This window comes from Aotus nancymaae, unplaced genomic scaffold (assembly GCF_030222135.1).
Source record: "Aotus nancymaae isolate 86718 unplaced genomic scaffold, 86718_ANA_hifiasm-v0.15.2.pri h1tg000016l, whole genome shotgun sequence".
Lineage (NCBI taxonomy): Eukaryota > Metazoa > Chordata > Mammalia > Primates > Aotidae > Aotus > Aotus nancymaae.
In genome coordinates, this window is record NW_026988428.1 from 12968942 (window position 1) to 12992060 (window position 23119).

The following is a 23119-nucleotide window of genomic DNA, read 5'->3' on the forward strand; positions in this document are numbered from 1 at the left end:
GTGAAGAAAAGAAAAGGAAAAGAAGGGGAGAGGTCTTTGGAGGGAGATGGAGCTATGTGGTAGGTATTGACTTCACTTTCAACTTGAGACAATATTGCAGGTTATTTAGCCATGTTCTCAGTCTGTAGGGAATGAGAACAAAATCATAAAAAGAGAGAAGAAAGAGAGGCAATCATTTCACAGAGCAAGTTGTCCTCACTTCCCCAACATCATACACGTTCTCTGTATTTACCCTGTGCCTCACACTCACTGTAATGCACTGGGTGGAACGTAATAAAATACCTAGAATAATCTGAGCACCTGTGATTAAGAAAGACATGGTGAGCATATGCTTGCAATTCTCCTGCATGCATGGAAGGCTCAATGTGCTTTCTGTTTTTTTACTCGCCTGAATGTTTTGCAGTTGACTGTCATCTGGTATGTCAGTGGGTGTAGCAAGCAAATGACTTCTCTTTCTCATATCCCATAGGCAGTATTTATAATGGCATGATTATGTGTCCAGAATTCAACCTAAGAAAAAAAGGAAAAAGAAAAACATCGGTGGAGTGCTGCAAGCTTAGACTTTATTGAGATTAGGAGGTATCAGTTCCAACAGTAAGTGCTCTTTTCCGCAGATATTAATAAAGAGACCATTGTGCACTGTGTACTAGGAGTGAAAACAAAGAATGGCACGGTGAAATCAACCCAATAGATGACACTTATTTTCAAACCCTGGGAAATATATCATCTCAGACATTTAAAGGAAATAATACACCATAGAAAAATAAAAAGTATGAATAACCAAACTAGTTCCAGGACACCAGATCCATTTGTTCATGATACAGAATGGGAAATGGCACTCTTTTTTAAATTGTGATTTCTAGTACATTAATGCCATATTTTTGTGACGACACAGAATTAGGAATAATAAGAACTGATTCTTAAATATTTTTTCCGTCTAAATCATTCTTTTATTTTAACCGGCAGTTTATTCAGATTGTTATGGGTTTTTTTCCCCCACACCCTTAGAATAAAATTGTCCATATATGTATCTTTTAAAACTTCAAGGAACCTCAAAGATGATACAATTGAATGTGCATTCTGCCTCTGACAGGAATGAGATCCTCTGGATAAAATACTTGAATAGGGTTAAGCTTCAGTTTCGTTTCTGAAATGTGGATAAGGAGAAGTTTAGAGTGGCTAACTACCTCAACACTCTGACTTGTCCATATGTACCATCAAAACATAAGCTACTATTATTTTTAGCTATATTATTATAACAATTATAATTATTATATTGATCATTATTTGTATTATGATTAATGACATTGTTATAATTATTTGGCTGGCTGTATTTATTGTTACTTTATAATCTGATTTACTTTTGGAGACTAAAAGCATGTCTTGCTTTCCTTGCCCATGTGTCTTGCCTGAAGGAGCAACAAGCTGGAGAAAATAAAACTCTAATAAGAGACATGAGCACAAAGCTATTTGGCAGCTGCTCCATACAGTACCAACATGCCAGTGGGCAGCATTCTGTCTTCAGTTTAAACTCACCTGCTGAGGTGGTGCTCCTGTGAGCCAATTCAGTTTACTTGTCTGATGAAACACATTGGTGATCAAGAATGCATTTAAAATTGAAATTTACATCATCCAGCAATGCCAATACCCTGAAATAACCATTTGTATTCTTATATAGTAACAATAATACGGGATTTTAGTTTAAAATAATACTTCACCTGTGTGACTGTCAAGGAATATTTTGCAATCTATTGTCAGATCAGCACTTGAGAATTTGAACTTTTAGCACTGAACGTACATGAAAGAGTATTAATTTAGTCCTATTAACTACCCAGGATACTGCTGGAGCTTATGGGATTTCTCTGAATGATTTGAACAGGCTTTGGAGCTCTCTGAATAACACACCTGGGAAGTATAGAGGATAAGTAGAAATTGGAGACACGTGACAATGCTACAAGGTGGAAATAATTTGAAAAAAATTCCTAAGGTTTTGGCTAAATTACTTAATCTAATTGGTAATCTTTCTCCTGAAATGTCAAATAAGAGTGACATGTTGAAATGACGTGCTTGGTTTCAACTACTTGCAAGTGAAGTTTCAGGGCTTTAGCGTCTGCTCATGTGCCAAGACTCTGACTAATACCTGCTGTTACTGCTGCTAGGAAAGGATGTCATTCTTTGGGTATTTTTTCTTGGTAATTAAATAACATCTTCAAACTCACTGTCCATAGGGTGGAATTTTCCTCCCAAGACTATTTCTCTACTTAGAGCAAACACCTAATTTATAATCATTGCATGGTAGTGAAGACAATTATTCTATATAATACCAGAACTTGCAGAGCAAATTATTTCCCCAAAGGCAAAGTTTTGATGTTTTTATTTTTCAGTTTAGTAAATATGATGCAGATTCTTAAGTGACCCAATTGTAGTGGTAATTGATGCAAACATTGTAATATTATCCAAGACTATCTAGTATAGCTAAAAATCATCAACTTCTTTCCATCCCTACTGGCCTTTTCTTAACTCAGGTGTGGTGGGCACATCTGCAGGTGCTCCTGTCACCCCAGCTACGGTGGGGAACTCCACATAGCAAGGAAATGCTGGTAGCTTCTGGGAGGGTGGCCTCTGGCCAAAAGTCAGCAAAAATTGAAGCTCTTGGCTCTACAACCACAAGGAACTAAAGGCTACCAACAACCATGGCAGTGGGAAAGCAAATCCTTCCCTCTGTAGCCTCCAAGTGACAGCACAGCCCAAATTAATATGTGATTGCAACGATATAAGACTAAGCCAGCTAAGCAATGTTCAGACTCCTAACCCACAGAAATAGGTATGTGTTATTTAAAGCCACTACATCTGTGGCAATATTAGGCAGCAAAAGAAAGTGAATGCAACAGTTATCTATCATCAAAGTCAACATTACTGCTCTAGCTTCCTAAATGACCTCTGACTACTCTCATCCTCCCCTTTATAGTCACTGTTCCTTCTAGAACGAAAATCTCATTATGTCACTGCCTTACTTAAATCTCTTTAGTGACTCTGCATACTCCTTGTGAAGAGCCTTTATCACCTGTTTTCCATGTACCTCTCCTGCCTACTGCTCACTACTTTGCCCACATCTCGCATGATGCTTTACCCAACGGTACAACTTCTTCAGTTTTTGTACATGCTTCATATATTCCCAGCTGCCTTTCAATTCTCAATTTAGGCCTGGCTTCATAAATTTAGATTACAAGCTTGTTCTATTTGTTACTGTAATAATGTTTACTTAACGTTGCATTCATCAAAGGGTATTGTAATTGACTGTTGACTTCTGTATTTCTTCTATAGACTAAACACTTCTGGGGAGAGCAGCCACAATTTGTTCATTATTAAATATCCACACATAACACAATGGCTAGCATGTAGTTAATAGTCAATAAATATCTCATAAATGGAAGTTGTATATGTTTCTAAACTGAAAGGAGTAATGCACATTAAACTGATTTATGTTGTATCCTCCATTTTATAGTTTTGACCACGGTTTTTCTGTGATTTGATTTGTCTAAAATCAGTGATTCCTAAATTGCCAGTTTTCAAGATTCATTATTATGGAGGTTTGTTTAAAATTCAAATGTTTGTATCTATCTGATACTCACTGTGTCAAGCTCTACAAAGGGAGACCTAGGAATCTGTTATTTTAACCAATACTTCTTGCAAGCTTCTTGATTCAATAAGTCTGAAAACAGTGGTTTAAAATGATTACACAGGATTGACTTCAGCAGCTGTGAATCCTACTGCCTGGCTTTAGTCTGCCTGTAAAGCCAATTAAATCAAACTACATTAATGACACTGTTGCTAGAATTGCCCACAAGTAGCTCTGATGCTTTATTTACAGCTTTGCAGTCTGTTTTCTGTTTTCTCACAGCCCGGTTTCCAGAACCCTTTCATGTATTCACATGGTGACTCCTTGGATTCACCACACCACCATTTTGGAGCTGACCACTGCTTTGTGTTGATTTGTTTTTTCTCCCGTGTTACTAATACTCCAAAATTAAACCTCAACTCAATGAAGCCCCTCACTTCCCAGGATGCAGCTTTTTAATTTGCTTAATGTCCAGGTGTTCCTGAGTCACAAAACAGCAATTCGTGTGGGAGCATAGATGCTGGAACTATATAAAAGCATCTATTGCATTTTAAGTAAATGTAAGATTTTTCTCACTTTCAATTATAGTCTCCTCTCAGGGAATTTAAATGCATAAGAGAAATAGAGAGATAAATATTTCCCCATCATTCTACATAACATCATGATAAGTTCCTTGAGAGACAGAAAATTTATATTAATATAATTACTGTCATTTTCTTCATATTGCAATACTATTTTACTCTTGGTATAGGGTCATGTTGAGTGGACAGTAGGAAGCTCCGTAACCAATATAGATGCCATGTCTTCAGGCAATTTCAGATTCCAGTTCTATCCCTTCCTAACTGGCCACCTCAGTAGTCACTTAACTGCTCAACACCTTGTAAAAACTGGTTCTAATAATAGATTTCTTTTGTGGAAAAAAATAGGACTTGACATTAAAAAATTATTTGGGACAGTGATATGGTTTGGGTGTGTCTCCTTCCAAATCTCATTTTGAATTGTAGCTCCCACAATTCCCACGGGTCATGGGAGGGACCCGGTGGGAGGTAATTGAATCATGGGGGCAGGTCTCTCTCAGGCTGTTTTCAAGATAGTGAATAAGTCTCACGAGATCTGATGGTTTTATAAAGGGGAGTTTCCTGCACAAGTTTTCTTTTTTTGTCTGCTGCTATGTGAGATGTCTTTCACCTTTCACCATGATTATGAAGCCTCCGCAGCCACATGGAACTGTGAATGCATTAAACCTCTTTTCCTTACGAATTATCCGGTCTCAGGTATGTCCTCATCAGCAGCATGAAAACGAACTAATACAGGCAGTATCTGGTGCACAGTAACTGCTCAGTTAATACTGAATTTAAAATGGAAGTAAAATGATGCCAAACCAATTGTGCTGGCAATTTTAAATCAGCTCACAGTAGCGGAAAAAACAAAATAGAGTTTATTAACTTGTATCTCGGAATTTGAAAGTGGAGTCGAGTCGGTATCATTCAGTTTGTTCAGGGATCTGGCTCCTTTTCTCTCTTCTCTCGTGGTGTTACTGTTTTGTTTTGTATGTTGATTTGTCTTTAGGATGGTTCCCATCATAACTGAAAAACGACTACCAGCAAAAGCAAAAGAACATTTTCCCAAACTCATTTAAGAAGAGGGAGAATGGTAATCCCTCTCTTTTATTTCAGAAATAATATAGAATTTTTTTCCAGAAAACTGTAACGTTCCTCTTTTGTGAAATGCATACTGGCCTACTCCAAAAGAATCTCTGATGGGAGGAGTGATTTTCCCTTAAGAAATCAGATTCTACTTTTCACGTGAGGTCAATTACAAAAACTACACTGCTATTTCTCATCCGGGAGAGGCTGTTAGGAAGTTGACCACGTTGACCACAGTATTCACTACATAATTTACTTTCAATTATAAAATGAGGATGGATTAAATGATTGGTATCATTTTTTCTAGTTCTAACATCCTGCGGTTTTCTCTCAGAGAGCAGAGATTATTAACCATTTTCAGCAACTCTCTGGAAGTCTGGTAGCTTATGGACACCTCAAATAATTACAAAGTAAAAAGGCCTTCTCAGCATGTAGTTACTGAAACACCAAAATATTATGTATAGTAACTTTTTTGGTTTTTAGTAACACATCTTATAAAAATACTCTATGAAGTAGTGATAAGAATAAACAACAGTTTGAGACCTCTATTTATTATTTCGGACATTGCTAATCATACTGTGGATTTTTGCCCGCATTAATAATTGCAGTAAATTACAAGTATCAGCTAGAAATTAATACAAATAAGGATGTAATTATTTTCTCCATCTTAGTCCATGAATCTACTGATTTCCATCCACAGACCTCTTGGGATTCTCTGGACTCCAGATTAAAAAATCACTGTCATCGAATACTGTTTTAGGAAATCAATGAAAATGTATGACATGAAGGATTACAAGCTCAGAGATTCAGTTGCAATTCTCTTAAAGCACTTACTGAAGTTTTTCTATAATCTGATTATGAAACTCTGTTACACACTTTGATAAACAGATTGTAAGCTTCTTAAAGGAGAGAACCATGTCATCTATATCTCTGGCTTACTCTGAGAGAAAAAAAAGAAGAAAAAAAAAAAGCAACCCTGGCTCTGCAAGAAAATCACTTTGGGAGTTTTTAAAAATGCCAACGCTCCCCACTTAGAGTAGAACTTCTGAATCAGAATGTCCTCATGAAGACCTGGGAATCTGTATTTCTAAAGGCTTCCAAAATTATTTGGATGCAGTTAACTTTTACCAAGTTGATGATTCATATTGGGATGCTACTCTCATTTAGCACCTAGCATAATGCCTTGCACAAATTACATCCTCAGTAAGTGGTTAAAGATTTAAATGAGAGAAACTAGGACATATAAAAGAAGTTTACATTTAGAAGTATCACCAAAAACATCTTAGTCATATATGACATACAAATGTCCACAGGAAAAAGGTTTCATTGCCTTTAGGACAGATTTTTAATAACAAAATTGTTGTTGAGGACACATTCTGCGGCTTTTACATAACAATTCTTGATAAAAATTGTTCCTAGAATTCAGTACCAGGGAAATTCAACTGCTCAGATGAATAATTGTGATTCTTTTTATTATTATCTGAAACTCAGGCAGCTTTGACCTGATTGAATAGAATTCACTGCAAGTAGTGAGAGACATGAGGTGGCACTACTGTATAGTATCGCCTGCCAGGTTCATTAAAAATGTCACTGTAACAGGAGAGCTGGAAGAGTCAATCAAACATAATTATTCTGATCTTGGCACCAAACCACGACTAGCTGGCCTTTTGGATACAAATCTTAGGTATATGCAATCTCGATACACTGTGGTTTTTAAACTTGAAGCTCTGGAACATAAGGGAATACATTTGTTAAGAAGAGTCTGAAACAAAACTATGGGCTATGTGCAGATTTATTTAAAAACCAGTCTATACCCATATGTTACACATTAACTGTAGCTAAATATGTCTTTGTATACATACTCTTTCTGCCATTTGAATAATAAAAATGCTCCTGATTCATCATGAATCCTCCTTCAAAAATGGATTAAAAAGCTCTTCTGATGATGGCTACAGTCAGTGACTTAGGTTTCATCTTTGCCTTTTTATTCTACACCATTTGTTTTGTCTGTTAGTTGTGAGATATTCTGTTACTCTTTGAGTGCCACAGATCTCTGAATTCATTTGCATTTTCTCACAGTTTGTCATAGTTCCAAATTATTCCATAACAATTTCACTATTCCTGATGCCTTTTCTTTTCTTGAACTCTGTATATATTGCATTTCTTTACTCTGTATAGGGCCTTGTTTCCCTTTGCTCCTTTCTGTTTGCTTAAATTCACGAAGTTACAAGCTCACACTCTTCTACCTATCTTCTACACTTCAAACCAATCTTAGGCATATCTGCCCTTTAATCAGCCCCATCTTGAAAGATAGATAAATATTTGATAAATACCTAATATTCAATAAAAAGGTATCAACCAAGTTGTCACCTTCATCAGAGAGCCTTCCTTTACATCCAAAGCATGAGTTAGGATTCCTTGGTCATGAAGAAGAACACCTACATTTGCCTAATTTAAGCACTACAGAGGTTATGGGATGACTATCAAGGTTCTCAGAATTTACCAATAGGAAAGAAGTGTTGGAGGCTAAGAAAGCAGGAAGCTCAGCAAATATAACAGGACCCATTTGTTTTGGCTGCTACATGGGGATGAATAATGAATTCCAACTGCTTCTTCTATATTTGTGATAGTCACTCAAGATGTATGCTCTGGGAGAGAGCAGCTGATTAGCTGAGCTAAGCTAAACTAATATATCCATACCATGAATTAATTGGGCTGTGGGAAAAGAGAACTCAAACTTTTTCATTTATGTAGTATGAGTCAGGTGTCTGAATTTACAATTCTACCAATATTCGGTGGAAAAATAATTCTCTAAAAAAATCCAGAAGCTTTAGGAAGGGGAAATAAAGTAAGAGTCTTCACAATTATAAATGTCCACAGTACTGTACCTTCTAATTGTTCCATGGTACTCTAAGCTTTCCCCATCTTGGCACTTAACATGTTACCTTGCCTGATCTGTAAATACTTCACTGGGTTCTGAATTCTGGAAGGGTAAAGACCACATTTGTCTTGTTTATCATATCATGCATCCTCTGGACATAGCACAGGTTTTTGGCACATGTAAATACATGCTGAGTAAAGAGATATTTTTTGAAAAATTTAATTGAAGTTATTGTGTTGCCAGTTTCTTACTACACTTCTGTGGCCATAGCAGAAAACCTACCTGAAACGCACTTAAAAATGGAAATTTGTCGATTCATATAACTAAAAAGTCCAGAGGTAGAGCAGGTTTTAGGTGTCACTGAGAATCAGTTTCTCTCCCTTTCTCTCAGTCCAGCCTTCTGGATAGTCAACACCTCCCTAGTGATGGTTCTCCCACAGTCTTGAAATGATTTTTGAATAGCTACCAGGACTATGGATAAACTTCTTTTATGGCCAGTGGACAAAAGGGGCGGGTTTGGATCTAGAAATTCTTGAAACAAGCTTGAGAAGAATCACTGTTTTATACACTGGCTTTGGTCACATGCTTGATTGTGAACTAAATCCTTTGCCCAGCAGGAGGCAACGAGCTTAAGTGAGGATTGAAGTCCATTTTCCTGCTTCTACTTTACTTTGTAGAATTATTTGGGAAGTGGTAGGACAGGAAGATTTCTAGGGAGGCCACCAACGAACGTCTAAATCATCAGTTTAGCTTTATGGCAAATAATAGTCATATATGGACTTTTTCTTTTTTTTTAAATAGGACCCAGTCCCATAGCTTGTGTTACCTGTTGTTCTATTTAGTTTGCTGTTCTTCTTTCTTAGAATCCTAGAAAAGCTTTTTAATTTTGTCTCTGTAGTTGACTCGGGAAAAATGAAACAAAACCAGAAACATTCTGTAAATAATAGTCATATATGTACTTTTTTTTTTAATAGGACCCAGTCCCATTGCTTGTGTTAGCTGTTGTTCTATTTAGTTTGCTATTCTTCTTTCTTAGAATCCTAGAAAAGCTTTTTAATTTTGTCTCTGTAGTTGAATTGGGAAAAATGAAACAAAACCAGAAATATTTCTGTATAAGGAAGATTTTTACCCTGGAACAACAGATCTTTTCTATAACAGTTTCCTATTTTCCCATTTCCTTCTTCTTTGCATGTCTAGCTGATGAAGATGGCAGGAAACCTCTGCTCCCAGCAAATGTTGTCCAGAGACACAGAAAAGTCTCAGTCTTAGTCTCTTAGTCCTTTGTGAAAATCTATACTCATCTTCCTTAATTTCTACAACTACAATTTGGTTTTGCTGACACAATTATGGGGAATGATGTACTGAGCCAGGAAAAGAGACAGCTGAAATAGCTTTTTGCTGAATCTTCAGAAGCTTTTATGTATTACTCTTCAAGTAAGAAAAAAAGAATCCAAGAGAAGCGTTCTAGAGGCTGTTCCAATAGCCACATTTATTAAAACACCATAAAATGTACCAGTCTTTGAAGGATTGTTAATGGAGTGTAGCATTTAACCAGTTCACCATTTTATTCTTCACTTTTTAGAATCTGTCTATTATCCATTATTATTAAGAACCTGTGTATTTTCAAAACACTAAGCTAGGCACTTTCCCACACTGCTATTATAAGAGACTATCTAGTATGTAGAGTAATTTTTTATCCAATAAGGGCTATGTGTGAAAGAATTTATCACACCATGTGTGAAAGACTTATGATAATAGTATAAATTACCCTAATTAAATATAATGTACTTGAGAACTCAAGTCATGGCTAAAGTAAGGGATTGTAAATACTTTAGTGCCTGAGTATGAGTGAAATGCCATCTCCAAAATGTCCTCTAGTTCTTAAAATTCTGCAGTGATGCAGAATGAAAATTTGGGGGAAGATAAATTATTTCTTTTACTTCCTTTCTCTCTGCCAGACACAGTATACATCCTGTCATAGCACTAAAGATGCTTTTAACTGGTGACCATTGTTAATGGACTTTTAAAGTTGTTTTACCCTTGAATTGATGTCTTACCAAATCTGAATTCAGTTCCAGAGGTTGAAGAGTGAATTTTACCCTGTTATTTGTTCAGACATTTTTTTTAATGTCTAAGTAAAGATCAAAATCATGTCAGAACTTTAAAATAGTCAATAAAATTCAGACTGTAACCCATGCCAAGCAGAATGCTGGGTTTCGTTCTGTGAGAAACTAAGAGTGCACCAAAAGCCAGTAACATTTTAGCCTCGAGAGGTTAATCATCTGAGTGAAAACATGTATTTTTTTTTACATGCAAACAATGTTTTACATGCAAAACAATGTTCCACATCTGTTTTCAGGCTTTAATTTTCCTTCCCCTTCTTGTTTTCTTTTTGGTTTTTCACCTAATAATCAATGATCTCTAAGGATTTTTCAATGGAATTCTCTCTTCCCTTCGGCAAGGAGCCCTTAATCATTTTCTCATGCTCACTCTATCTGCTCTAGAGATAGCAAGATTTCTGCAACAATTGTCAGTTGGCAAGTATAGATTGTGCTTATATGCAAAGTGTCTGTGAACACTCTCAGAAATGAGAAAGCTTCATGTTGAATAGCACCTGATGAATGATTACAAGCTGGAGATTAAAGGGAGATACTGCTTGAGGTAATAAAATGTCATTTCAATGTGTATATTTCATTACATATTGTTTCTTTCTAAATGTATTAGAACACTGATGGCATTTGAGTGAAAATATGCTGTGAATTCCTAAAGGATGCTTCCAGCTTGAGAAGGGCTCATGGGGAACCTTCCCAAGTGTTTACTTATTTATAGCTTAACACTAATAAGGGAGGTATAACTTCAGAAGATGTTCTCCAGAAATGGAAAGAGATGGGGACTTTGGGAACTGACCGTTATAGTTCACTTTCTGCCAAAGATTGTTTTATTTTCTCTCAGTTTCTTTTACCTGTTATTATTTAGATATTATATTTTATGGGACTTTTTGGTACACTCCATCATAACACTGCTCTTTTGTGGCTACCTGTGGAGGGTGGGGGATCAATCCTTCCCATTCAAAATTTCTTTCCAAGTGGAGACTGAGGATGCCACACATGTACCAAGACAATATGAAATGGATTATTTCTCACAAAATGAGACTTTCTGGGGAGAACAGGGTGGACAACCAAGCCAGTTTGGAACGGCTCGAGCCAAGGGATGATAATAGCTTTGTTTTTTAATGTGGTTAGAGAGTGGGGATGCTGTGAGCATTTCTGTGCAATCCCAGCCCAATTTGTTTTGAACTTCCCCACTGGCACCAGGAGATGGAGTTGCTGGGCCTTCTTATTGGCTTGCTCAGATGCGTGGTAAGAGGGGAAAGATCAAGGGTGGGATCTAAAAGCTTTCAGGGTTCAAACCCTGAAAAATGGAGTAAAATTCTTCATGACAATTGTTCTAAATGAAAGGCTGTTTTCATAAATTAAGGAAAAAAAATATTTAAGAAGTTAAAACAAACACCATGTGTGACTTTGCTTGGATATTTTGTTAGCAGTTTTATATAATTTCAGATCATTTATCGAACGGCTGATGAACTGGAAGTCCAGGCTTTGTTTCACATCTTTCTTCCCTCCAGGAGTGTTTAGTGGAAGTTGTACGTAAGAATCAGAGCTGGTATTTTCTTCTCTGACAGTTTTCTCTCTAGTGTTTGCCTCTTCAGCTCCTGTTGCACTGACAGATGCTCCTTCCCCTCGTAGGGTGGCTGCCTGCATCGTTATCCCAGTATGGCCAATTTCCTCCTGACCTCTATGGGTTTTGGCCCTCTGTTTCTTGAGACTTGCTCAGTTTAAGCAAAGGGTTTCCTCATGGGCAGACTTTTGAAACTCTAGGTACACTTTCCCTCACCCTTATTCCTGAGCTCTCTCTTCTTTCTTGCTGTGGTTGTAGGGTGTGTGCAGTGTTACAGGAGGGTGCTGCTGGGTTAGGTCACAGGTAGCACCCCACATTAAACCTGGGATCACTATTCTCTCTACATTTCATTCCTTGCCACATTTTGCCAGACTTCTTCATTTTTGGGATAATATATATATATAATATTCTGAGCTCCTTTTTCCCTTCTTCATCTAAATCAGCTTCCATTAGGGTTCCTAGTTCACTAGATAGGTCTCTGTGTACCGACATGTTATTTATGAGCTGTGTTCAAGTTTCTTGCCCACAGGACTTCTGGGCCCCAGGCAAGTCAAGGATGTGACCGAACATTTATTTTCACATCGCTGAACATTCTGGGACATGAAATGGGGAAACTGTCAAAATAGATTAAGAAATGGGAGGATAACCCAGACGGTGATATCGAAGTGAAGTGAAAATGAGTTCAAAAAGAGGTGTTGAACAAGTATTGATAATAGATTGGATAAAATGAAGCCATAGAATTGATAAAACTTGGAAAAGTAGAAGTCATTGCTGACCTTGCATATTAGCATTTTCAGTAAATTCTGGGAATAAAATCTTTACAGATGGAAGAACAGCACTTCTAAGGAATTTGGCGGAGAGAGAGAGCGAGGGGGAGAGAGAGAGAGAGAGAGAGAGAGAGAGAGAGAGAGAGAGAGAGGGAGAGAGGTATCATTGCATTGCTAAGGAAATGGCTTTGAGTGGTAAAAAAAGAATATGATTCATGACACAGGTGGAGGGGATGGCCTAGAGAGCAGCATGAATCATTCATCCATTGTAACAGGAGGGAAGGCAGAAGAAATAAGAAAACAGGGACAGATGGCAGTTTTGTGGTAAGCACTAGAGGAATTCTCTTCTGATTACTTCCATTGTCACAGTGAAATTAAAAGCAAGTCATTAGTGTATGCTTATGCCTATGTGGAAGTTATACAACTTATGCCATCATTAGGGTTAAAGTCTTCTCAGTTTTTCCCGTTTAAGGTCAGAATTCTTAGTTTAAGAAACTTTTTCCCATAATATGAGGAAGATATATTTGAATCAGAGATTGCAAATTAGAGACTCAACATCTGAAATCATCCTATAGTTTAAACATTTTTATTACTTAAACATTAGAGAATTTTATGTTAAAATTTCATACTTTTCTTGAAACTTTTTACTTTTAAGTTTTTTTGAGACAGTGTCTCTCTCTAGAGTCACCCAGGTAGGAGTCAGTGGCTCGATAACAGCTCATTGCAGCCATGAATCAACCTCCTAAGTAGCTAGGACGACAGGCACACGTGACTACGCCCTTTTTTTTTTTAATTTTTAATTTTGTAGAGATGCAGTCTCACTACATTGCCTAGGCTGGACTCAAATTCCTGACCTCAATTCTCCTACCTCAGCCTCCCAAAGTGTTGGAGTTACAGGCATGAGCTACCACACCTAGTCCTATTCTTCTCTTTTTAAAAATGAGTTGCCTAGTAGCACTGAACCATATTTCTGCATGACCATAGTAGGAAGTAGTAGGAAGGAGTGAAATAACACTGTCTCTTTGGATAGGACATTCCAATTTTATCCAGGCTCCACTCCCATTATTACTCTATCATTAGCTTGATTAATTCCTTTAGATTATCTTATTAGCTCCAGTAAAGAATTGGAAATTGAAGCACACACTTTGAATGCTACCACTCCAGGAAGCATCATATCTACCATAGCCTCTGTGAATGGTGTCCCCTTACAGTTTTTCCCTGGGGAGATCTATGGCCCGACAAATATTTTCAGTTCTTTTCTTGATGATCACATTGAGTTAAATGGCCGAAGAAAAAGAATACTCACAGAATAGTTCTCATACTTAAGTTTATTTCTATTTGGCATGGCACAGCTTTCTTAAGAAAAAGCTTTGAGATGTTACTTTCCTTCAGAGCCTGTAATGGTTTGAATTGTATTCCCCCAAAAGATGTGTTCAAATTCTAACCCTGTAACTGTGACTGCAATTTCATTTGGAAATGGGGTCTTTGCAGATATAATTAAGATGTGAGTTCAGATGAAGTCATACTGGATTTGAGTGGACCCTAAATCCAATCGCTGGCATCCTTGTAAGAAAAGACATGGAAACACAGAGAAACAGAGACAGATACACTTATGGGACAAAAAGCCATGAGACTAATTGAGGCAGAGACTGGAGGGATGCAGCCACAGATTGATGGCAACCATTGGAAACTAGCAGGAGGAGAGGAAGGATTCTCGCCTATGGTTTTCAGAGGGACTGTGAACTGATGACGTGTTTATTGATTTCAGATTTCTAGCTTCCAGAACTGTGAACATAAATTTCTGTTTTTCAAGCCACTCAATCTGTGGTAATTTGTTATGGCAACCTTAGGAAAATAATACGACTCATATATCTAAATCTTTCTTCCTTAGTTTTTCCTTAAGATGCTTTGGAAGACTTTTGCCATTCAGTATTTATACTTTCCTTTATCTTCTCATTTGAAAGAGCTTTCATTTTCAGGCTTGATGAAGAATCCTGCATTTGAATTATGCTTATTGCCTTTTATCAATACTGAAGTAATTTAAGCTCCCTAGGCAATCCACAGTCACTTGCTTTTCTCCAGTGAAATTGGTACATGTCTTTAGGTCTCACATTATATGCTCATAGATTTCTAAAAATATAAGGTACCCTGCTGTGTTCTCTAACTTTGAACCATGAAGTATATAATTATGCCATCCAATGATTAAGAGTAGTGATTTATTGTTTTAGTATATTTAGAAAAGACTGGGAGCAATTGTATTTAAGTACTATTTTTAGTGGATAAAGGTCTGAACCATCAAAATTAGTTGTTTGGTAAAAACAAAAACAAACAAGAAAATATTGTCTAAAGGCACTTTATCAGATGTAGAATTTTGTTCTAACTTAGAAGAAGGAAATTAAAAGACATTCATAAAATATTTTTTAAAAACCTTTATGTGCCAATTTTTTTTCTCCAAATGTTGGAAGTACCAGGTAGTAGCAACACTTTCTTACAAGTATCACTTATAAAGTGGAGTATCACTTATAAAGACAGCAATAAGATAAAGAGTGGACATAAATATAGTATACCAGGTGATTTGCTTTAGATAAAGAAATGCAGAGCCATAGAGAGATCCTCACTCTCCATTGAACAGTGTACCCTTTTAATTTCACATATATAACCATATATTCTTGGTCCAATCAATAAGTAAACCATGCAAAAAAAGGCATCAGACATTGGGCTTTGTGAATTTCAATTACATGATTAATTACATGAAAAGATGTGAACATTTTATTAATTTAACATTTTGGTAACTGGAAAATTAATTGTAAGATGAAAGTCTTCTTCCAAATGAATGATTCCATTAAAACATTTAATAATCTCCATATCATTGAAATATATTGTACTGTTAAAAATTTTCTGAATAATTAAACTGCTATAATGGTTGCAAAGCCAGATATTTTCTATTATTTTCCTAAATGGATATATTAAATTAAAGGTTGTCATTTTAAGTGTATGAATGTCTAACCTTAATGGAGAAATGATTTTCCAGAATCTAAAGTCAGCTTTGTTAACAAAGGTAATCAAATCATAGATATATTATTTTTGGTAATAACATGTACAGTTACTTTTCAGAGATATGTTAAATATTCAGTCTAAGTTAATAAATTATCAGCATAGTACAAAGCTAAATCCTTTCATATTTAAAAACTATTAATATTTCTTTGCTATCATAGAAAAAGTTGATTTTTTTTTTTTTTTTGGGATGGAGTCTTTCTCTGTAGCCTAGGCTGGAATGTAGTGGTGTGGTCTCTGCCTCCTGGGTTCAAGTGATTCTCCTGCCTCCCAAGTAGGCTGGGTTTACAGGAGTGTGCCACCATACCCAGCTAATAATCGTATTTTTAGTAGAGATGGGGTTTCGCCATGTTAGCCAAACTGGTCTCAGACTCCTGGCCTCAAGTGTTCTGCCAGTCTTGGGCTCCCAAAGGGCTGGAGATTACAGACATAAACCACCATGATGGCCAGGATAGATGCCTTTTGCTATTGGTTTCTCATAAAGGAAGTAGCAACTGAAAAAATATGGAGATATTTTCCTGCAGATTGGTTTACTGTTATCATTAACAACCCTGATAATACCACCCTATCTAGGTGGTAATTCACTAATAATTATAACACATTATAACTAACCCTGTTTATATGGTTTGATCATACAAATCAGAATCAATTCCATTCAGCCAGTTGATTCTGAGTAATTGGGATATGTTAGAAGCTTAATACACCATAAACATAAATGCAATATCAATGAGAAATTACTTTAATTTTTATTGATCAAATGACTGAATGCCTACTACATTTCCAATACCAATGATATGGCAGCAATACCAATGAATGATAGAGCAGCAATACCAATGATAGAGCAGGAGCTGAAGGTTCATGATGCTTATTATCCAGGGGAAAAGAAATGAATGTTTCTATACAAGTGATTTTGTTTTTTAAAGCTTTTATTGTATACATTAAGTGGGGCAGATGTCAATGTTGGGCCAAATCAAAAAGCTTTGTGTTTCTTCCTTCTGTTGGATCTGAAGGCCTAATTATTTTGCCCCTGTAGTAAATCTTTTCTTTACAAAGTTACACTAATACTTAATTCCTTCCCCCATTTCCCTGACTCCAGATATTAGCAAAGGTAGAGATGTTTCTTAACACTTTTCACCCAGTTTGTCCTGATGTTACTATTTTGTATAAACATGGTACATTTTTCAAAAGTAAGAAGTTGACCGGCAGATTATCGTTAATTAAAATTCTGACTTATTTGGATTTCACCTGCTCTTTCACCTATCCTATCCTAATCTTTTTCTCTGTGCCAGTATCCAACCTAGGTTGCCATAGAGCATTATTGGTGCATCAGTTTTGTGATTCTTTAATTTAAAATAGCTATTGCCTAATTAGAAATAATACAATCGTCCTAATTTTACCTATTCCTATTCATTTTCCATTTCCTAATAATTCCAATAAAATTACCATAATTAAAAAATTTCTTATGCCTGTCAAAACACTCAATAAATTTACCGTTCTGCTGAGTTTCAGGAGGTAGGTCCTTTCCATTTAAATGCAAAACCAGAAAGAAAAGTTTAGGGAGGGAGAACAACGTTATCAACTACTCTAAAGTATGTAAGACAATTGAACATTATAAGACCTAATGTAAAAATTACTTTAAAAGTACAATTCCAGAGATACGTTTTGTACTTTAAGGTTGGAAATAAATTGAGCTGATTGCAGCCTGACCTAGAAATTCATGGTCTTCACAAAGATTGAATTCCTGTGTGTAGAAATTCAAAGTGAAATAAGAACTACAAAGTTAGAAGTAGAAAGAGATCATATTATAAAAAGGTCAGCAAGAGCACTGGGAACTGTTACATGGGGCTTCTTGCAAAGCTTCAGTCTTATGACCTGTGATCACCATTGTGTTAGTATGTTCTCATGCTGCTAATAAAGACATACCCAAGACCGGGTAATTTATAAAGAAAAGAGGTTTAATGGACTTACAGTTCCACATGGCTGCGGAAGCCTCACAATCATGGTGGAAGATGAAGGAAGAGCAAAGGGATATCTTACATGGCGGCAGGCAAAAGGGCATGTGCGGGGAAATTCCCTTTTATAAAACCATTAGATCTTTGAGACTTATTCACTGTCACGAGAACAGCAGGGGAAAAACCCGTCCCTATGATTCAGTTACCTCCCACGAGGTCCCTCCCACGACATGTGAGGATTGACACAATTCAAGGTGAGAGTTGGGTGGGGAAACACAGCCAAACCATATCAGCCATAAAGAATATCAAGATGTTGAATGGCACTGTCTCTCTTATTTTCTCAAACTTTTTGTGCATCACATAGTTTCAGTAATTCATAGATTGGTTTTGCTTTGATTTTTCTTTACCTATGGAGACTATGATTTACAAAGGATGTCCAAAAAAGTTAGGGGCTCAATGAATTTTCACCTTCTCCAGGATAAATATTTTATATCTTTTCTTTTGTATTTAATTTTCCATCATTTAATTCGTATTGGTTTTTTAAATAAGGAAATTATGCATACAGTAAAAAAATAATTATTACTGTAGAGCTAAGGAAAATAAAATGTTCCCTTCCCCTTTTCCAGGCCCATATCCCAAAAGCAAACTTTTTATTTTAAATTTCTACTTCTCTTTTAGATTCAGAGGGTACATGTGCAAGTTAGTTAACAGGCTATATTGCATGATGCTGAGGTTTGGGGTATGATTGATCCCATCACCCAGGTACTGAGCATAGTTCCCAATAGGTAGTTTTTCAACGCTGACTGCCTCCTTCCCTTACCTCTCTAGTGGTCCCCAGTGTCTACGGTTGCTATCTTTATGTCCATAAGTACTTTTATTTGTCTTAAAGAGAGGAGATCTCACTGTTGTCCATTCTGTTCTAGAACTCTTGGGCATCTCCTTGGCCTCTCAAAGTATTGGGACTACAGGCATGAGCCACCACGCCCAACCTCGTGAGTATCCAATGTTTAGCTCCCACTTATAAGTGAGAACATGCTATATTTGATTTTCTGTTCCTGTGTTAATTTGCTTAGAACAATGGGCTCCAGGTGTTTCTATGTTGTGGTAAAGGGCGTGGTTTTGTTCTTTTTTATGGCTGCATAGTATTTGATGATATATATGCACCACATTCTTTTCATCCAATATACTGTTGATGGTCACCTAGATTGATTTCATGCCTTTGCAATTGTGAATAGGGCCATTATTAATATAGGATATCCTGTGTCATTTTGGTAGAATGCCTATTTTCTTTGGAATATAAACCCAGTAATGGGACTGCTGGGTTGAACAATAGTTCTGTTTTAAATTCTTTGAGAAATCTCCAAACTGCTTCCCACATTGTTTGGACTAATTTACATTCCCATCAACAGTATATAAGCCTTTCTTTTTCTCTGAAGCCGTACTGGCATCTGTTATTTTTTGATTTTTTAATAATAGTCATTCTGACTGGTATGAGATCTCATTGTGGTTTTGATTTGCATTTCTATGATGGTTAGTGTTGTGGGACTGTGAAAAATCTGTTTGTTGTCCTTTTCATATCTTGCCCACTTTTAAATGGGGTTATTTTAGCTTGTTATTTTATTTAAGTTCCTTATAGATTATGGATATTAGAACTTCGCCAGATGCATAGTTTGTGAGTATTTTCTCCCGTTCTGCAGGTAATCTGTTTATTCTGTCAATTGTTTTGCTGCACAGAAGCTCTTTGGTTTAATTAGGTCCCACTTGTCAGTTTTAATTTTTGCTACAACGATTTTTGAGAACTTGATCATAAATTATCAAGGCCAATGTCCAGAATGGCGTGTCCTAGGTTTTCTTCCAGTATTCTTATGGTTTGAGGACTTACATTTAAATCTTTAATCCTCCATGGATTAATTTTTGTATATGGTGAAAAGTAGGGATCCAGTTTCATTCTTCTGAATATGGCTAGCCAGCTATTCCAGCACCATTTATTGAATAGGGGCGTCCTTTTCCCATGGCTTTGTTGTTGTAGACTTTGTTAAAGATCATATAGCTATAGGTGTATGACTTTATTTCTGGGTATTCTATGCTGCTCCACTAGTCTAATGTATCTGTTTTTGTGCCATTACTGTATTGGTTACTGCAGCCTTATAATATAGTTTGAAGTTGGGTAATGTGATACCTCAAGCTTTGTTCTTTTTGCTTAGGATTGCTTTGGCTATTCAGGCCCTTTTTTTGGGGGGGGGGGGTTCATATACATTTTAGAATAGCTGCCTGTAGTTCTGTGAAAAATGACATTTGTAGCTTAATAGTAATAGCATTCAGTGTGTAGATTGCTTTGGGCAGTATAGCCATTTTAATGATACTGATTCTTTCAATCCATGAGCATAGAATGCTTTTCCATTTGTTTGTGTCATCTGTGATTTCTTTCAGCAGTGTTTTGTAGTTCTTCTACAAAGCTGTTTCACATCCTTAGTTAGATGTATTCCTGGGTATTTTATTTTCCTTTGCGGCTATTGTGTATGAGATTGAATTCTTGATTTGAACCTTATTGGTGTATAGAAATGCTACTGATTTTTGTGCATTGATTTTGTATCCTGAAACATTACTGAATTCATTTATTAGCCCCAGGATTCTTTTAGCAAAGCCATTATGGTTTTCCAGGTATAGAATCATATCATCAGCAAATAGAGATAGTTTGACTTCTGTTCCTATTTCAATGCCTTTTACTTCTTTTTCTCGCCTCACTGCTCTAGCTAGGATTTCCCAGAGGAAAACTCTTTAAGCATTTCTGTTTTTTTTTTTTTTTTGGTGGCTACCTGTGAAAATCTAAACAATATATTTATACTACTTTACTAGCAACTCATCAAATTTTCTCTGGACAAGACAGAGGAGAACAACACACACTGGGGCCTATTGGATGGTGAAGGTTGGGAGGAGGGAGTGGATCAGAAAAAATAACAAATGAGTACTAGGCTTAATAACTGGCTTATGAAATAATATGTACAACAAACTTGCGTGGCATGTTTACCTATGTGACAAACCTGCACATGTACCCCTGAACTTAAAATAAAAGTTAAAAAAAGATGGGAATTTACTCTATTTCTCCATCTGAGTCTTTAACTTCAGCCTGGATTCTGACATATTCCCAAGGTTTGATAGTTATTATTATAACTTTTCTCACAAATCACCTTTGTGGTTTAATAACTTATTACGTACCCAATTCTTGTTTTACTAGTTTTAGGCAAAGCTTCTCTCCTATTACGTACAGTTAGTTTTTAAATTACAAATATGGAAAATATTATCATTCATTTAAATCTTACTAAACGCTCAGACAAGTAGTTTTTCCTCACATAAACCTTGTATATATCTTGTTACTCTCATTCCTAGGTACTTTATCATTGTACTGATAATATGATTGCAACTTTTGCTTCCTTTGTAGGTTTGCTCCCTAAAGGCAATTCTTTACATATATTGGAGACAATTGCTTTCTGATGTTACTTGGAAACTCAGTTACCAAACCAAATTATCTTATTGTTGTAGCTCTTGTATAATTGATTTTCTTTTTTGGGGGTGGGGATTTATTTTTATTTTTATTTTTTATTGTACTTTAGGTTCTGGGGTACATGTGCAGATCATGCAGGATTGTTGCATAGGTACGTGCATGGCAATGTGCTTTGCTGCCTCCATCCCCATCACCTATATCTGGCATTTCTCCCCATGTTATGCCTCTCCAACCTCCCTACCCCCGCTGCCCCTCCCCTAGTCTCCCTCAACAGACCCCAGTGTGTGATGCTCCCCTTCCTGTGTCCATGTGTTCTCATTGTTCAACACCCACCTATGAGTAAGAACATGTGGTGTGTGATTTTCTGTTCTTGTGTCAGTTTGCTGAGAATGATGGTTTCCAGATTCATCCATGTCCCTATAAAGGACACGAACTCATCGTTTTTTATGACTGCATAGTATTTCATGGTGTATATGTGCCACATTTTCCTTGTCCAGTCTATCAATGATGGGCATTTGAATTGGTTCCAGGTCTTTGCTATTGTAAACAGTGCCGTAATGAACATACATGTGCACGTGTCTTTATAACAGAATGATTTATAATCCTTTGGATATATACCCAGTAATGGGATTGCTGGGTCAAATGGAATTTCTATTTCTAGGTCCTTGAGGAATCGCCACACTGTCTTCCACAATGGTTGAACTAATTTACACTCCCACCAACAGTGTAAAAGTGTTCCTATTTTTCCACATTCTCTCCAGCATCTGATTTTCTTTGGTTTCCAGGTGCACAAAAATTTCAGTCACATGTAAATATAGTTTAATATCTTCTATTTTAATGTTTCAATATATTTACTTTTCTTTTATATCAGTGCATTGTTTAATACCTCTAGTAAAATGTTGTATTACAGTGCTGTCAGAAAACCTGTTTGCCCTATCAATATCTTTAGCTTAAATGCCTCCAGTGTTTTCCTATTCAGTATAACACTGGCATGTCGTTGTAAGAAAGAGGCCAGGTGTGTTGACTCATGCCTGTAATCTCAGCAGTTTGGGAGGCCGAGGCAGGTGGATCACAAGGTCAGGAGATCGAGACCATCCTGGCTAACATGCTGGAACCTCGTCTCTACTAAAAATACAAAAAAAAAAAAAAAAAAAAAATTAGCCGGGTGTGGAGGTGGGTGCCTGTAGGGAGGCTGAGGCAGGAGAATCTCTTGAACCCAGGAGGTGGAGTTTGAGGTGAGCCGAGATTGTGCCACTACACTCTAGCCTGGGTGACAAGAGCAAGACTCTGTCTCAAAAAAAAAAAAAAAAGAAAGTATCTATCAGTTCTCATTTTATTGAGGATTTTTTAAAATTAAAAAAAGTGTTGCTGGGTGTGGTGGTTCATGCCTGTAATCCCAGCAATTTGGGAGGCTGAGGCAGGCAGATCACGTGAGTCAGGAGTTCGCGACCAGCCTAGGCAATATGGTGAAACCCCCTCTCTACTAAAATAACAAAAATTAAACAGACATGGTGGCACATGCCTGTAGTACCAGCTACCTGGGAGGCTGAGGTGTGTGTATCATGTAAGCCCATGAGGTCAAGGCTGCAGTCAGCCGTGATTGTGCCACTGCACTCCAGCCTGGGCAATGGAATGAGACTCTGTATCAGAAAAGAAAAGAAAAGTTTTAAGTTTTTGCCAAATGCTTTTTCAGTGTCTGTGGAGTATATCATACTTTTTTCCTAGATGCGTTAACAAAATGAATTTTATTAACAATTTTTCTGTTGTTAAACATTATCTTTGAATACCTAGAACAAAGCCCACTTGATTTAAGTAGTAGACTTTCAATCATCTCTCTATTTTGCATCAATGTTCATAAATGAGATCCAACTGTATCTTTCTTTTAAAATCAGGTTTATTTTCAGTTACAGTTGAGTTGTGGGTAGACTTTATGATTGTTGTGCCAATTATTCTTTACCTATCTATATGAAGGGTTATAATTCCTCATTCCATTTATGTCAGTTTTGGCCTTAGTACTTGC

General features: G+C 36.6%; 1 protein-coding gene across 1 annotated transcript in view; it reads left to right on the forward strand.

The window, feature by feature from the left end:
• Positions 1 to 4815: 4815 nt before the first annotated feature.
• Positions 4816 to 23119, forward strand: part of LOC135275235 (centrosomal protein of 290 kDa-like) — a 37328-nt gene continuing 19024 nt past the window's right edge. Inside the window, exon 1 of the mRNA XM_064376673.1 lies at positions 4816 to 4893. Within this exon, the coding sequence (XP_064232743.1) occupies positions 4816 to 4893 (78 nt within the window). The remainder of the gene's footprint in view (positions 4894 to 23119) is intronic.